General features: G+C 42.2%; 1 protein-coding gene across 6 annotated transcripts in view; it reads right to left on the bottom strand.

Annotated features, from left to right (window-relative positions):
- Nucleotides 1-17,005, bottom strand: part of ddr1 (discoidin domain receptor tyrosine kinase 1) — a 40,014-nt gene extending 23,009 nt beyond the window's left edge. For 5 of the 6 annotated variants that reach the window (XR_004898451.1, XM_031299699.2, XM_031299700.2 and 2 more), the window contains exons 1-4: nt 16,875-17,005; nt 15,127-15,347; nt 3,831-3,988; nt 1,355-1,457 (exon numbers count right to left, since the gene is read on the bottom strand). Coding sequence is in view for 4 of the 6 variants with exons in the window: in XM_031299699.2 (XP_031155559.1) it covers nt 1,355-1,457; nt 3,831-3,988; nt 15,127-15,128 (263 nt within the window). In the remaining 2 variants the exon portion in view is untranslated. Of the gene's footprint in view, nt 1-1,087; nt 1,180-1,354; nt 1,458-3,830; nt 3,989-15,126; nt 15,348-16,874 lie in introns of those variants that run through there. The other variant, XM_036005867.1, reaches the window with a different exon arrangement.

The raw sequence follows: 17,005 nt of genomic DNA on the forward strand, positions 1-17,005 counted from the left end.
ACACTTTAGCATGTTGCAGGCCTAACTTGGCTCTCATGAATCTGACCTCACTGCAAGACAGACATGGTGGTAATATAATTACCTAGTGGGTTTTACAAAGACACACACTATCATCTGCTATCATAATCTAATAGACCTCAGACAAATTACTTAAGCACGGTGCCAACAGACTGAAGAAAAAAGGCATGCAGACAACACACCAGTCCACACAGACATGTGTTCCTGTACAACAATATGTAATTCCTGTAGAACTACAGTTATTTGACTTAACGTGTACAAGTAAATCACTTGCCCTGAAGTACAGTAAGTTAAGTACAATTGTAGGTCTTTAGAAGACCACTCACACTGACTAAAGTTACTCAGTTACTAGTCATGTGAAATGGCCAATGTGACATCCTGACCCTACTGTATTATTGTCAACATTGATAATGTAGCCAGATAATCAGATCAACTTTCGTTGCACATAACATATTCTACTGTATATGATTCAAACAAATGTGGGTGGAAATTAAGATCTGAAGTCTGGGATAAGGCTATTAAATACACTCAGGTATCAGGTACCAACTAACTCAAAGTAGTGATTATGTTTTCTTTTTAAGAACCTTTCTAAATTGACTAAAAGGTTTCAAGCCAGTTTTACATTTTTTATTCAAATTTTTACATCACAGCTAAGCTTCAGAAATTTAAATGTACTTTTACTACTGTTCCACTGGTTTCTTTTCATTTCTGTATGGTATCAACATCAAATAGTACACTCATGGAACTTACTTGAGTTGTGTAATCCATCACAGTGAACAGCAAGTATGCATTAATTTATGTCACTGTTACATTGTCATTGCATGGTGATGAAGTTGCAAACTGGTTTGAAAAGTCTGCACTGCATTCTCATGTCATCTCACGACGACAACAAACAAATGACTGCCAAGAATGTTAGGAAAGATTTCTGAAATCTGTCAACTGTATTGCACAGATCCAAAAATGCTATTGTCCTTTGAATGAAATGCCATCTTAATTGTAACTAAACAACACAAAAATCTAAGTTATCACCAGCTAAAAATATTACATATTTCTTTATATTTTTGCTGACCTTCAGTGGTTTAACTTTTCACTTTGCTGCAGTGATATAGACTTGTACTCCAAGGTGTGTCAGTACACCGTGACATCACTGTTGGGTGTGTTACAGGTGAAACAGAGCAGCAGTGATGCTGGGTGTTAAGTTACTCATTAAACAGGATTACAGTTATTAGACTGTAACCACACAACATACAGGAAAAGTACAGGAAAAGCCATTTGATTACTGTGGTAGGAGTAACGTAATTAGTAACTTTCTACCCTGCGCGCACACACACCCTACCTTCCATGTTTGGCCTCAGTGGAGTCTGACCAGGCGCTGGAGGCAGTGATGTCAGAGTCTGGGATGGTGCCATCCTCCATCCCCAAGGCGTAACGACACTGAGCTGCAGGGGAAAGAGAGAGGAGAGAAGGAGAGAGACATGAGCAACATTCTCATTTGTATGGAGCACATGTCCAAGTGAAACTTAATATTTCCATTAGAGTTTCAGCAGCCATCATTGGTCACGGACCATAATGTTGTTATGTCATCTCTGGGAAAACTTCCGGACTTCATGCTTCATAACCCACACAGACACAGAGAGGAGGGAGAAAAAATACCAAACTCTACAATAAATTGTTCCTGTCCTCTCTTATTTTGTTACAGAATCTCTTGGGGCAGAGCCTGTACTAATGAGCTCATGTAAAACGTAATGGCAGTGTTTTGCATCACTTATTCCTGAAAGTCTCATTTGTCCTGTCAAAAGTGACATCAACATTCAAATTAATCTGAAGACAGTGTATCCAGCGCAAGATACTGTGACCCGTCTTCTCTGAGACTACACCTTTCCTGTTCCTTTTGTCTTTCCGACTCTCCATCCCACACAAAGCCATCTCCTCAGGGCTCTGGCGATCCTGCACAGCCCCTGTTCCTGTTACCACTGCTCAGGGATTTGCAGCAAGAGAACAAACGAGAGAAAGAAACCAAGGTTGAATGAAAGAACACAGACCGGTCTCAGATATCTGCGCCGACTCCGGTCCAGCGGCAGCATTATCAAATGATCCAGATAGCGTGGTCCCAGGCAGGGATTACCCAACTACCCAGGTATCCGCTTTCAAGTCAGTCATGAGGAGGAGATGGTGTCGGGTGGGGGGTGAGAGGCTGAGGGAGGGTTTGAGTAGTGATAAAGTGGAAAGGGTTACTGACAGTGATATGGAGGGGGGAGGCTGAGGGTGACAGAAAGAGCTGGGGGTCAGGTGGGTGTCTAACTCAGTTTCTGTCATTGAGTCAGCGGACAGGAATGTTGGGCTGGATGACAAACCCTAAAAAACCCAACGGGTGCAACACACACACACACACACACACACACACACACACACACACACACACACACACACACACACACACACACACACACACACACACACACACACACACACACACACACACACACACACACACACACACTTCATCTACGCCCTGTGGACAGGTGCCTATTTTATTACATCAACATCATCACACATCAGCCATCATCACCCCGCCATCTGCAATCTTCTCACCTCTCTGTCTCGGTCTCTCGCTCCGTGGGTCCTCTGCTTTCACTTTGTCATTTTTCATAAAACTTCAGCCCACGCACTTAACCTTCCTGCACACACTGTCAAGATGGATTTAGTTGTTTCAACAGAACAAACTGTGTGTTGGTGTGTGTGTTGTTCCACAGTCTGTTCATCTATCTCCAACTGTTCCTTTTCCATCAATTTAGCTACAAATCAAGGTTAAAGGTTCTTTATTAGTCATGTGCGCAACAATAACAGGAGTAGTCGTGTTGGCCATAAAAATCAAAAGCCCCAGCCAGGGACCTGCAACAATGCTCATTTAAATAACAAAAACGAAAATCATACAAGTAAAAGCTAAATCTAAGACAAAAAAAATAGTGCAAGTTAAATATAAACAAATAAAATGTAATGAAGTAATATAATTATATAATATAATTTATTAGATTAATTTAGTGCAGACACGATTGATAAATCAATTTCAAGAGCTACGCTAGCTTGCCTAAAAATGAAACTGATATCAAAATAGTCGCAGATACATTTTTTGTCGATTGACTAATTGATTTATCAACTGATTGTTTCAGCTCTAATTAGGATAAGCTATTAATCATTTGAGTCATTTATAAAGCAAAAAGTTCAAACACACGATGGACCCAGTTTCTCAAATGCAAGGATTTGCTCTTTTGTAAACTAAACTGCTTCACGCCGTGCGCTTAGGTCCCTAAATAGTCTCATTCAGAGACGAGCTGCTGCAGTCAGAAACAGTCTCCTCTGGTTAAACCTGGTTGGCTCTAATTTACTAGCCCCTCATGTGCTCCCTTCCGACATTTTGACTGACACTTTCATGAGCTGCTTGTGCATTAGCGGTCTTGACGAGCCAGCCCAGCTATCTCATTCTCCTATTACACACGACTGGCTGGCAGACAGGGAGAGGACACAGGATAGCCTGTTGATGGCGGACGGAGAAAGAGCCTTACTGATCTGAGAATGTGAGGAGAATGTCGGAGCAGCAGGACCGACGATTGCTGTGCAAATGGACATGAGGAGGAGAGGGGAAGAAGAGGCCAAGAGATTGAAAATGCAATCATGCCAAGCTGTTTCAAATGTCGCAGTTTTCTTTTCTTTCCTTTTTTTCAGTTTGCAGTCAAAGTCAAAGTAAGAAAGGAACGCACATGTCCATCACCAATTTAGTTCTCTTTGTTGCATGTGTGTATACCACATCCTACCTGGGTTAAAGTGCCACTCATGATCCCCTGAAGACGACACCACTGCCACCAGGACTGTGACCACAGTGACAGGAAACAGCCGCAGAGTTGGCAAGGCCATGACAGCAGCAACACACCTGGTTACCTGTCCAGGGACGCAATGATGTCCACAGGCATACCTGTCGCAGAAAAAGAGACATTTAGGATTCTTGTCTGTGCTTGTAGAAACTGCACCAACCACCACAAAAACACAAACGGTTTTATTTTCACGCCCACATATACATTACACATGCACACATACGGCTCTAGCCTGAGGCTGCTGAGGCTCACAGGCTCAGAATCTTCATCGATAACTACCTCAATCAAATCCTCTTAGTGGAAAGCAGAGAGCATGTCTCACAGTCATTTGTTTCTCTGAGTTTTGCATGCTGAGCGCAGCAATGGGCCAAACCCCAGAGGAGCAAGCACAAAGCCATATAACAAAGGCCACTTTCACACAGTAATTTGTTTTTCTCTCTGGCAGCAGAATGCCGTGATACAATAATACTTGCTGCTTGCTACGTGCTGCCTTTAGAAAGGGTCCACACAGCTTGGTAATTGAAGATGGTATAATTAGCTAGCCACATTTACTCCCAGAGAATTTTGTATTCCTTCTGTATTTGAAACTGATTTCAAACCCACTTTCCCTTAATAGCGCGGAGCATATTTGGAGCACCCGGTCGCAGATTCTTGTTTGGAATAAATAACAAATAGATGAAGCTGTAAGATTGGAGAAATGAAAGCCATTGAGTGAGAGAGAAGGACAGATGTCAAAGTATTTTGAATTGATGGGGACACAAACATGGTCTGTGCTAGGTTAGTGCAAAGTAAATTACTTGCACATCACAGACATTTTGCATGTGTTGTTGCATGACATTACGTATCCTTTGTCATTATATCCTTATCCATTGTTGGAGGTGCCTGGCTTTAAATATGTATAGCCTTTAAAAGCTTAAAACTTTCCCAGTTGCTGTTTTATTAGGTATCCCTAGCTAAAACTAATTCAAAATTCAATACTTTATTGCCATATCAACATGATTGATGGGAATTTGTCTTAGTTAGCTGACTTAAACAAAGACAGAGAAAGACAAAAAATAGTAAAGCCACTCACTGATAAAACACATTAAACAAAGTATAAAACAGAGACTATTCATACCCATTGAATAATCATAAAAGCATTAAACAAATGGGTAAAATAAAATCCAATAATAAGAACACCATTGATAAAACACTTACACCTGTAGAGAAATTAGCAGCAACATCAAACGATCCACTTGATAAAATGCTTCTCATGCATTAAAAAAATCTGTCCCATTACTTAACCTGCCAAGTGGCCTGCAGTCTAATACAACAGCCCTGCAATATATCCTACCTTCGTGAAGGTTATAATATTCAGTGTTTTGTTTGCAAATATTTTGAGGGCTTTTTTGTTTTGTTTTATTATATAGCAGCTGGAGAATGACAGGAGAGACAGAGCGCGAGCGAGCGAGAGAGAGAGAGAGAGAGAGAGAGAGAGAGAGAGAGAGAGAGAGAGAGAGAGAGAGAGAGAGAGAGAGAGAGAGAGAGAGAGAGAGAGAGAGAGAGAGAGAGAGAGAGAGAGAGAGAGAGAGAGAGAGAGAGAGAGAGAGAGAGGGCGTGACACGCAGCAAAGGGCCGTGACTCGGATTCAAACCTTGGATGATCATTTTGGAGGCTGTAGTTAGTGGTTGTGTTGAATTGTGTTGTAATATGCAGAGAGGTGTTACCAATGTTTAGTTTATCATCATTACTATGAATGACAAAATATTAGGAACATCTCTCAGAGTAACTCAATACAATTCAATGAAACGACAAACTACAGCAACAAAATGATCATAAAGAATCAACACCTCTCTTCAACAGTTTCAACAGAAACTGAACATTATAACCTTCATGAAGAGAGGCTCTTATTACAGGACTGTTGCATTAGACTCAAGTAGTTTTAGCTAAGTGTACCCTCAGTAATAAACTGGCAACTGAGTGTAGATCTATAATATTTTCAAAATGACATAGGATGTGATATGTGAAAAATAAGAACATTTTATTGCTCTATCCCTCGTGTATATTTTACTTTTGAGATGTGTTCGAGGAAGACTTGAAGTGGTGAAGCAAGAGGGAAGAAAGAAACCTCATGATAAGTGGAGGTCTGAAGTGGGAGTGACAGCTGGAAGAGACAGAGAGGCCAGGCTGTCTTCCCTGTAGACCCTCTGTGTTTCGGCTTCATCTCTGACTAGACTGGGACAGGCCGACAGCTGACACACAGCTGTAGTGACAGATGATCGTTGGGGGGGGGGGGGGGGGATTCGTCGAGGGAGTTGAGGAGAGGGAATGTATGGAAACAGAGTGAATAGTAGAGTTAGCTCAGGCACAACAGGGCGGAGACAGTGGAACAAGAGCAGCGATGACATGGTTACGTGTGTGTGTGTGTGTGTGTGTGTGTGTGTGTGTGTGTTGAGGAGGTGGTGTGGAGAGGGTGACTTATGGCCTCGTATGTGCATTGGTGCGTGGGGCGCATTTGTGGGCACAGAGGAGATCTCAGGGATAGCCAGCCAGTGCAGCTGTCCTGAACGGGAGACACAACGCAACCCATACATGGTGCATGTGTTGTGTGCAAGTGGGAAGAGGAAGAGAGGCTGAAAAACACATAAGTTGTCCGAATGAGTAAGTATGTGTGCGAGTATGCCAGATGACAAAAAGGTTGAAATATGGGGCTTACTGGACTAAGTTCTATGTGTGTATAATCAGAGCTGAGAATCTGATGACTGGGGCCACAAATCAGAGGCAATCACCATACCAACCGTGATATCAACATTATCCTCGACAGCATCTCAACACCGTTTTGTCAATGAAGGGGGAAACAGGGGAGCAACCGTTTATCCAACACACCACAGAGAAGAAGGCATTATAAACAAAAGAGGAACAAAAAAAAAAAAAAAAAAAAAAAAAAATCAGCCACAAAAATGGTTTGGCGAGCAGGAACAAAAGTGGCTACAGCCATCCGAGAACATTGTTGTTGGAAAAGTCAAGTGGTGTTGAACAGCTGTGGTTAGTGCTCAGAGAGAAGCAGAAGGACCTGCTGTGTTCTGGAGGCAGCACAGTGTGGAGCCCAATCTACACACTCATATTTTGTCTCTGCTAATCCATACGCAGGACTAATGAATACTTATGAGCAGCTGCTGTTTCTGTCCCACACAACAAAACACAAAGAGACAGAGTCAAGAGCAGAGAAACACACATGAGAACGTTTTTACTTAGCAGCCATTGCATCATTAAAGATAGTTTGCCAGAGTCTCTATAATTAGATTGCTTCAGTGAAAAACTGGCACGACAGCTTTGACACTGGTAAGCGTATTTTCTAGAGAGCCCCTCATGTTGGAACCAAACGTTTGCATTTGTTATTCTTTCTAGTTTTATAATGAAGCCGGTCCACCTAAAGGATTATTCAGGTAGTTTTAGCCCATCAACTGCAAAATTGTGTATGCTTTACATCACTGCTGAGAATATTGTAACTATCGGCTTTTACATTCCAGACAGCCATTAGTCCGAGACTGTCAGTATAAAATCAACTTGCAAAAACTTGAAACCTAGAGAGAGGTAATCAATCACAGTCATTATTTTGTCCACTTTTTTGTTACAATTACATAAACAATATCCAAGACTCAAGAGAGCTGCTGAACAATATTTCAAAAGCCAGAAACTAGAAAACTCACAACATGCTTTTAACAATGATTGGTTTTGGAACAACAAACCATTTGAACAACATGATTATAGCAGCCAAACTTACTAATCCTGGTTGAGCATTCTTGGAGATAAGGCAGTATCGATCTGTCAGTCATTCAGAAATGGCTAAACAAAAATTAGATGGAATGCAATGAAATTTGGTACAAACATTTAAGTCACCCACAGGATGAATTGTAATCACTTTAGTGAATCCTTAACATTTCCACTACCTGTGAAACTAATGGCATCGCCCTCAGCTGTACTTTGTCTACGAATGACTAATAAGCAAAGGTTAGCAACTTAGTTGGTATACATGTAGACTGTTTAACTGCTCTCATATGCATTAATATGTGATGAAACTTAATGCTGACAAAAAACACTGATACCTCATGTTTACTATGATTAATTACTGTTATAGGCATGTTAACAGTAAATACTGTATGTGCAAGGTGAAACCAACTGTTGCATAAAAGATACTAAATGTATCTCAAATGTATTGTATCATTTTGAAAATGGTAGGCAGTGATATAAAGGATATGATTTGTAGTTAATAGTTAAACCCTTTAAGCCTTATGTGTCTTGTCCTTACACAGACCTCATTGTGTGAAGTCTCCAATCACAGGAAGATAGAGTAACACGCTACCTCAGTTAGACATGACTAATGGCCGCTGGGAGACAGAAAGTGGTGAGCTCTTTGTTTTGGATTTCCATCAGTGTGTGAGGATGCTGGTGAGGTTGTATGCACCACTACCCTCTGAGTCTGGAGAGAAGGAAGCATTAATTAATCTTCAAGTTTCACAACACTTTGAAGGGTGAGACTGTGCAAGCTGCAGAAGCAAGGTCATTGGATGGCTTTCCTGTAAACAGGCTTGTTTCTGTGTGACTCAGGGATGGTGTGAAAAAAAACTGATCCCTGCGGGGGCACTGTGTCCTTGTTTTTACCTAAGAACCACTCCAAGGGCAGTTTTAAGTTGTTTGGCTGCACAAATATGTTCCTTTTTTCATCTTGAAACATTTTTCTTCAGATTACTTTGGTTAAATATTAAAATATCACTCAGTCTAATATTTCCTTCACTCTCAACATGGAAACAAAACAACTACTCCCCCTTAGTTAGCAATGATGGTTGGAGACATTTGCTCTTAGAACTGAAAATACAGGCAGTGCACTTTTATTAATGCCCTACACTGAAATCTACAAGTGACCCATGATGTGTCCGGAAGATACCAGTGAAGTCCGGTGATAGTGTTGGTCATACATTGGTCATCAAATTGTAGAGATGTGTGTCACACTATTCATCTATACAAGGAAGTGCCAGTCATGACTGTGGTATCTGATCATCCTGAGTTTAACTAAAGGGTGAAGAAGCAGGAGGAAAGAACTGATGAGTCAGTTAAACAGGGTAATGAAAGCTGAAGGAGAAGGCAGCAATGGCGGCCAAGTCAGAAAAACAAATTAAACAGCAGCAAGAAGAAAAAGAGAAAGTGTGACTAAAGGATGACTGAAGTAGTCTGTAAGTAGTGGTGATTCACGATGAAACACTGAGGAAAGCATGGTAAGGGGATTGTAAAATAAATCATGTTTCCAGGAATAGTTAAGTTGTGCTGAACATCATATGACTCACTGACGAAAAATACCCAATTCAAAACACACCTTCCTGGTGGCACAGACAAAGCAGTGCTTTGCAACAACACTGCTAACAAGTCTAAAATTTACAAGCTAACACTGGTTTAGTTCTGAGGCTCATAAGCCGAGGCTTGAGGGTAGTGCAAAAACGGGTAAAAGAATGAATGTAATAAAGTTGGGTTCATTAGCATGCGGCTACACAAAGCTGAAATCAATCAAAACTAAAGAGTGAAACTTCCATCTTCTCCCTTTTCACTGCCTGCTTTATACTTGGATGCAGGTCCACTTGGCCCCTCAGTCCATACCAATTGCAGCATTGCTCAGCATATCTGCATGGTGGACAAAGACAAATGGTGACTGATTACCAAAAGTTGGTCTGGCAAATGAAGAATGCCTTCATCAACCACAGCCACACAAACCTATTTGTAAGTGTAGGGACAAAGCATTACAAGGAGCTTGTAGCCAGAAACACATTTCCCGTCAAGTTAAAAGACCCTTGAAAACAAGACCATTCATCTAAAGGGCTTTATCCTGAGATAATAAAATGTCTGAGACATCTCAAATGTATACAGACTATTATATTTACACATTTCCAAAACCATGGCTTTAAAAGTATGGGGTAGCACCAGACCAAAAACACTTAAAAAAGGCGGTTATTTAACCCCCAATTTCCACCAACAGCGGAACGTCTGCGGATCCGCTCCGGAACGGCAGCGGAGTCAATAGTTTTCTATTAAAGTCAATGTGTGTATTTTCACTGACTGCGGAAAGGCTGCGTTCCGACTCTGTCCCAGCTCCGGCGAACCGCAGCAATTCAGCACAATTCAGATTGTGCTGGACAGGAGGTCGAGCACAGAAACAAAATAAAACATCCGGTTAATTTTCAAAATAAATACAACTGTGCTCACGGCAGATATTTCCCTGCACTACACCTTGAAAACACAGCAGAGTTGTTTCCCCTCTACTCCTCTGGATGGAAACAAACTGTTGTTGGTTTTGTGGTTCTATTCTATTTGAATTCGCGAGCTCTCGTGGGTTCTCGTGACTACAGCTGTCAGTCATGGCCGCAGCCGTTCTGCAACAAATCTGGACCTGGTGGGTATTGAAGGACAACGGAGCACAGGCCTGGCAGGGTAGGGCTGGAGGTTTTGTCCCTTGCAGTGCTCTTGTCCTGCCATAACAAACTAGGTCTATGTGTCTAATTGTTTTTTTTGTTGCAGAATACAGTTTATCCATAACCTGCAGTGTGCACCACAATTCCAGTGCTCAGAGAACAATGTTGCTTGTACCTGTTAGGGTAATGTTGATTTTTGGCAGCTGATTTGTCCAACCTATGTGCCAATTAAAAGCTTGTTTAGAAAATGGTGACATTTACAGGTTTGTTTTCTGTCAATCAAGAACAACAAGTCAATAAGCTGCACCCAGGTCGATTCAAATGTTTTTATGTAGCTACAGAGGCCTGCAGTACAAACACAATATTTAATCTGGACTGTTTTTTAATTGTATCATTGTGCTCCAATATTATGCCATCTGCAGAGGCAATAAAAGGAAATAAGCCTGGTCAAATACATACACTGTAACAACATGGTGGATTGCCTGTACCAAATGCACAAGAGGGAACTACAATAAAACAAAAGATGTTCTGTAACAGCTGAAATGTGACAAAGAACAGTGAGCGCAATACCAAATAAAAAACCCACCAAGCGAAGGTCTTGTTAGCACCTCTGGCAATCAGCAGGACCTATACTGTCAGTACAGATCCTGCTGATTGCCAGAAATGTATCGTTGAATAAAAGAGTGAATTCCTCTCATGCCAGCAAAGGAACAGTTGAAGAGAGTGCATTAAAAGTTCTTTTGGGAAACTGGTTTTTGACTGACAGTAACTGGAACACTGTTTTGGTTCTCAGGGCTTGAAGCTTCATACATGTCTTTACATGAAGTTTAACTTTTCTCAGCTCCTTTTTCTCTGTATAATGCATCTGGAATGAAAGGAGTGGCATTTCACTTCCTAGTGAAAGTGAGTTAGACCTTTATCACTTAAAAGTTAGAAGTTAAAAGTTTCACCAAGCTTCACCGCTAAAGTGAGGGAAGATTAGTTCTGAGTTTGACCCTAGTTGAAGTGTGGGTGTAAAAATGATTATGAGAATCTAGCAAATATGTGGCATCATTACCATATTATAATGATAGTGTGGTAGCAGAGTGTATGTGAATGGTAGTTTGACACCGAGGCCGTCACCGAGAACGTTTTAGGGCTGCAGTGTGATGGCAAGCCGCAGCCCAATTCCCTGAATTCAATTTGAACAGTCTCACTGCCACCTGTCAGCAAACAAGTGAGAATCAGAGGGGAGGATAGGGTGAAAGGAGAAAGGAGAGGCATGTGACAGCACAGTGTTACTCTCACAATGGGCAGCGAGAAAACGGCTGGCAACAGACATACTGGAAAACAGACAGAATGGTGGAGGAAAATTCTCTGCAGTAACCAAACGAAGAGACTCCGAATGACAGAGCGAGCGTGGGACAAAGGAAACTCTTTGCCCGCAGGAGGGGGGAAATTATTCATTCAGTGAGCAGCTATTGAAACAGAGAGTGGAAATGGGAGAAGAAGGGAAGGTAATAAGAAGAAGGGATGGCCTGGAGAGAAACAGAGCAGAAAGAGAAACCAGAGAGCCCAGGTCAAACAGGAATGAGTGTAGCAAGACTCAGCATTTTGAGTCAAAGTGAGAAAAACAGGCCAAACCGAGCCCTCTAACAGATGTCTTCTTCTCATTTCTAATGAATAACAGCCGAGTAGAGAGAAAAGATTTTCTGATGTCTTTGCACCGTTTAATGTTTACCTACTGCAGTGGGCAAACACACACACACACACACACACACACACACACACACACACACCTAAAACTAAACACCTCAGGCACAGGCTGATACCTCTATCACACTTCCAGTCCTCCTCCTCCCTCTAAGCAGAAAGAAGCCTCCTAAAAAGAGCTAAATTACACATCACACAACAGTTTCCTGATGCTAATATGCCCCTCCAAATCCCTGGGAAAGAAAGACAGACCGGTCCGCCCCACTCAGCGTGGATGTTTCAATTCAAATTCATCATACGAAGAGAGACATTAAAAAAGAAGTTCACCTTTGATGTTGAACACGATTTTCTTCTATGTTCCAACGAGGTTTCAAAAGCACTTACTTTGCCAGAAGCCATTAGTGATTATTAGTGATTTACTGAGCCACGAGAGGCATGGTGTGTGCTAGCAACTCAAGACGAAAACACCACCACAGTGTGAGGATTTGAACGCAGAGGAAAAAAACTGAAAAGAAAGAAAGAGCTAGAGGGGAGAGAACAGAGCACACACTGGCTTTTAAGTTTGAGAGAGTTTCCATCTTTTATAAGGTTTGTCTATAGTTTTTAACTTAAACTGCCAGTTGTTGGAGAGACGTGTGAAAGAACTCGACGTGATTCACGGTTTGGTTTCAGCTCACAAGATTCAGCATTAGCAACCTGTATTCATTACAACCTTAACTTCACTCAACATCATAGGATTTAAAAGGGGAATTCCACCAGTTTTACCCATCAAAGTGTGTTTACATGTACTGAGGATAACTAGTGCATGCATGAAAAAGGTTTTATAAAGACCTCTGCTCCAGAGGGAGACTTATTAGACCTCTGTAGCCAGCTTCTTATCGATGCTTGAAGCTAGCTGCTCGAGGCTACATCTGCTGCTACCAGCATAGGACACCCAAACCTCAGAGTGAACAGTTTTGTGGCCGAGTTGCATTGTGGGTAATGTATGCCCCAGGCTTTGACATGTAAGAAGAATGCATTGAATTAAAAAAAAAAAAAAAGGACGATATCTGCTGCTTCAATTTTAATCCTTTTCTTCTAACAAAGCCTGATAATGTTATAGGAGTGCAAAGCTTAATCAGTGGAGTACTCTTTTAGTGAGAATATTTTATTATTTCTGAGTCATAAAGCATGTAATACAGTTGAGAAATTACACACTAGGGAGGAGTTACTTGCCAACTTCTACATTTTTGTTTTGTTTACATCTTTTACTTTTATCACAATAAATGAAATCATATAGCTACATTAGCACCTTCAAAAATGGGCCCCTTTTGGGCGCCCAGATATCTCAGTTGGTAGAGCGGAGCCCATTTATAGAGGTTTGCTCCTCGACGCAGCGGGCCCGGGTTCGACTCCGACCTGGGGCCCTTTGCTGTAGGTCATTCCCCCTCTCTCACCCCTTTCATTTCTTCAGCTGTCCTGTCAATAAAGGCTTTAAAATGCTCAAAAAATAATCAAAAAAAAAAAAGGGCCCCTTTTAATTTTGGGACATAGGAATAGGACATAGGACAAAGGAATTTCTGCAGGTTCCTGAGCTGAAAGGAGGCATCAAGCCAAGGTCCTGAGATATCTGATAAGATAGTGTGACAAATTCTTTGAAGAAACCTCAGCAGCCAACTTTAACCCCAGTTTTCTTACACCCAGACAGCAACATTGTTATCTAAGCAGGGCACACTCGACGGGAAGAGCAAACAGGTAAATATGGAGACTCACAGGGGCGATAGGAGAAGGGAGGCTGAGATGGATGAGCGGCAGAGGAGGGGGAGGAGGATAAATGAAACATCTGATGCTGCTTCAAAGGGAACGGAGAGATAGAAGATGAAGAGGGAGAATGCATGCTCCATGTTAGATGCAGAGAGAGAGAGACAGATTGCCAGAATGATCAATTAGGGGATCAAAGGTATGCTGGATGTCAGGGTGGGATGGAGGGCTAATCTGAATAAAAAGGTAGAACTAGGAGATGGAGATTCTCTGAGAGAAAATCAAATATGGATTTGAGAACTTACTGACAACTAAAGCCCAAGAACACCCTGGGTTCCCGCTTTGAAGTGTCACCACCCGTTACTGGATGAATTGGTTTCTCTGACAGTCTCCTCGAGCTCGCTCTGCATGTGACCACACATAAGGCAACTGCAATTGAAAAGTCCAGCTGTCTAGACTTGAGGGGAAATTGGTTTAGGAAATCAGGGTGGACAGTTGAGTCCTGCCTCCAATTGGTTTTATTTCCCATTAGCAGGGGACTGTAGAGAGGGGAGGCAAGTAACTGTGGCGTGTCTTTGGACTTTAATGAATTCCTCCACTGGCCTCGCTCGGTCTGTCGGGAGCCAATTACGAGCAAACACAGAATTTAGTTGAGTTGCTGCCTAATACTTGATCGTTGTGAGAGAAGTCACATAAAAGACCGGTCTTATGGATGGAAAACACCATTGTCATCATTGTGCTCTTTCGTGTGCTTAACTAGCCACATTGGCCACATTGCCACAAAGATCAGGCAATTGTGCAAAACATGCAATTTAGCTATTGTGCAAGATCTGCCTTTGGGTTTTTGGATTTGTATCCACCTGCTAAAAGTCTTTTCAGAATGGTCTACAACCAGAAACACACAGACAGAGTCACAAAGCATGGCTGCCACCAAAACAATGACGCAGTTAGGGGACAACAAACTATGGTCAATGATCAACCAGACTACACAAAGCAGTGTTCCCATTGTGGAGACTAAATCCTGTGTGTGTGTGTGTGTGTGTGTGTGTGTGTGTGTGTGTGTGTGTGTGTGTGTGTGTGTGTGTGTGTGTGTACACAAGCTCGCATCTAGAGTCTTATCAGTCACAGAACAACAGCAATTATGCAACAAATTAAAACCTGTAAATGTTTTCATGTCAGTACATAAAAAATAAAAAACAAAATAACAAACACAGCCATTTCACAGACACTGTCAGACAAATTACTTTGCTCTGTGCATACTTGTCCACAAATCATATTATGCAATTAATGTCAATTTCTATTAAGTCTGCCAAGAGACTAATCAATAAAATAATTGTTCCCCAAGTGTGCATGCGGGCAATTATACTCACATAACTGTTCAATCCAACTAATTAATATATTCTGTGTCTCCTCTCTGCTGGACTGCACAGCTGAGGAAAGCAGCTATGCAGGGCCAACGGCTCTCGTGGGATGCTGTGGGAGACTTAGCAGCCAGATGCCCATCAGACAGCGCTCCAGAAGACCTGAGTTTGCTGTGAGGGACTGTGTACACATGCTCAGGGCTCCTCCTCACTTTATGCCCCTACTTTTGCTACAGAGGCAGAGAGGGAGGGATGGGGAGAGAGAAAATTGTCTTTTATTGCCTCTCTATCTATTGGCAAATAGCACAGGCACCCCCACCTCCTCCTCCCAACAGGCAAACAATGCTTCAATTCCTCTGGACTGCTCATTCCCTCAGCCAACAAACTACCCACATCTCTAGTTCTCATGTAGTGGAAAGGTGACTGCCCCCGCTGCACTGCACACTAACTGAAGCCCACCTAGCTCCTTAAGTTAACTCCTCCATCACGCCACCTCCGCCTCTCTGCAAGCATTAAGGGCATGCACAACAAGCTAGTAACAGAAACATATGCAATCACACGCACATTTTCCCCTCTCTTTTTCGGCCTCTTGCTGCCATACAAAAACTAACTGAGGCAGAAAGCTGAAAATATGCATTTTCTGAGCATGACTTTTTTTCTTGATTCTTGCACCATCTTGTTCACAGAGAATATGAGATTTATTTATCAAACTACATGATTGATTCACTCTCACCACCGCTTTCTTCTGGCTCATAAAAAATACAAAATGTGTATTCAGTTCAAAGTCCAAACCTTCTGGGGGCTCCTCCATAGAGTTTAAAAATGTTTTCTATATCAACACAGCTTCTCCTCTCCAGCGCCAGGCCGCCCTGTTAGTGATGTCAGGTTTGGTTCTGGTGACTGGTTAGCTCCCTAAAGGATGAACCACCTCATTTAAGGCCAGAGGTGAATGAAACCAGAGTGGGTGGTCTTACTGGAGGTCACCTGTGGTGCTGTGAGGTTACAAGGTTAATGGTGGGTGTGGTGACCACCACCTGGATGTGTGGAGGTCTAAACATTAGACATTTTACTGACCCATTCATCAAGGCTGCTGCAGTTTTAAAGCTTGGCATGTCAAGAATAAATACTATTGTTTGACTTGTGAGGTTTGTGTGTGTTTTGTGAGTGAGGTGCAGTGTGAAGAATGAGTTTAACAGACTGCAAAGAAAGACGTGACTGGTGACAACTTAGTTAGTGGCCATCAGACTGTGTAAAGATTGTAAATGATGAAGGGCAGGATGGAAGAAATAAAAGTCTATTTTGAAGATAAACGTGTGAAAGCAATAGTTCTGGGACAAATCCGGACTCTGAATAATGTTTTGTTCTGCTGCCAAGGACCCACATTTAGCAAGTCGTGGAACAGTTTGAACTGAGTCTAGACCATGATTTACACTGTCAAAATATTTCAGCTACGCGTTCGGTAACTGCCACAATGTATCTGCCACGCAAACGTGCAGAGACCATAGACTGTTAAAACTAGGTAGAGAACCAGGACGCAACTAGCCCTCATATACGCTTCCCAGCAGTCTGTGGCCAGCGTCCAGAGCTGCCGTGCCCGCCTCACACCGAGACTTGTAGACGCCAAGCCACAGACAGACAGACAGACAGACAGACAGCTGGGAATATCTACAGCAATATTATTATAGCCGCTTATTATGTACTTAAAATGCGCAGAGAAGAAACGCGCGAAGGGTTTAAAGGAGTTTGTCAGGACTCACCTAAAAGACACGCAGGAGTTTGTTGACAGCAGTCCAAAATTTGAGATGAAGTCTGTGTTAGACGAAGTGAAGCTGTGTTTTGTCCTGAACAACACGCGTCCACTGAATAATCCAAACGCTGGAGCAGTTGT

This window comes from Sander lucioperca, chromosome 10 (assembly GCF_008315115.2).
Source record: "Sander lucioperca isolate FBNREF2018 chromosome 10, SLUC_FBN_1.2, whole genome shotgun sequence".
Classification (NCBI taxonomy): Eukaryota; Metazoa; Chordata; class Actinopteri; order Perciformes; family Percidae; genus Sander; species Sander lucioperca.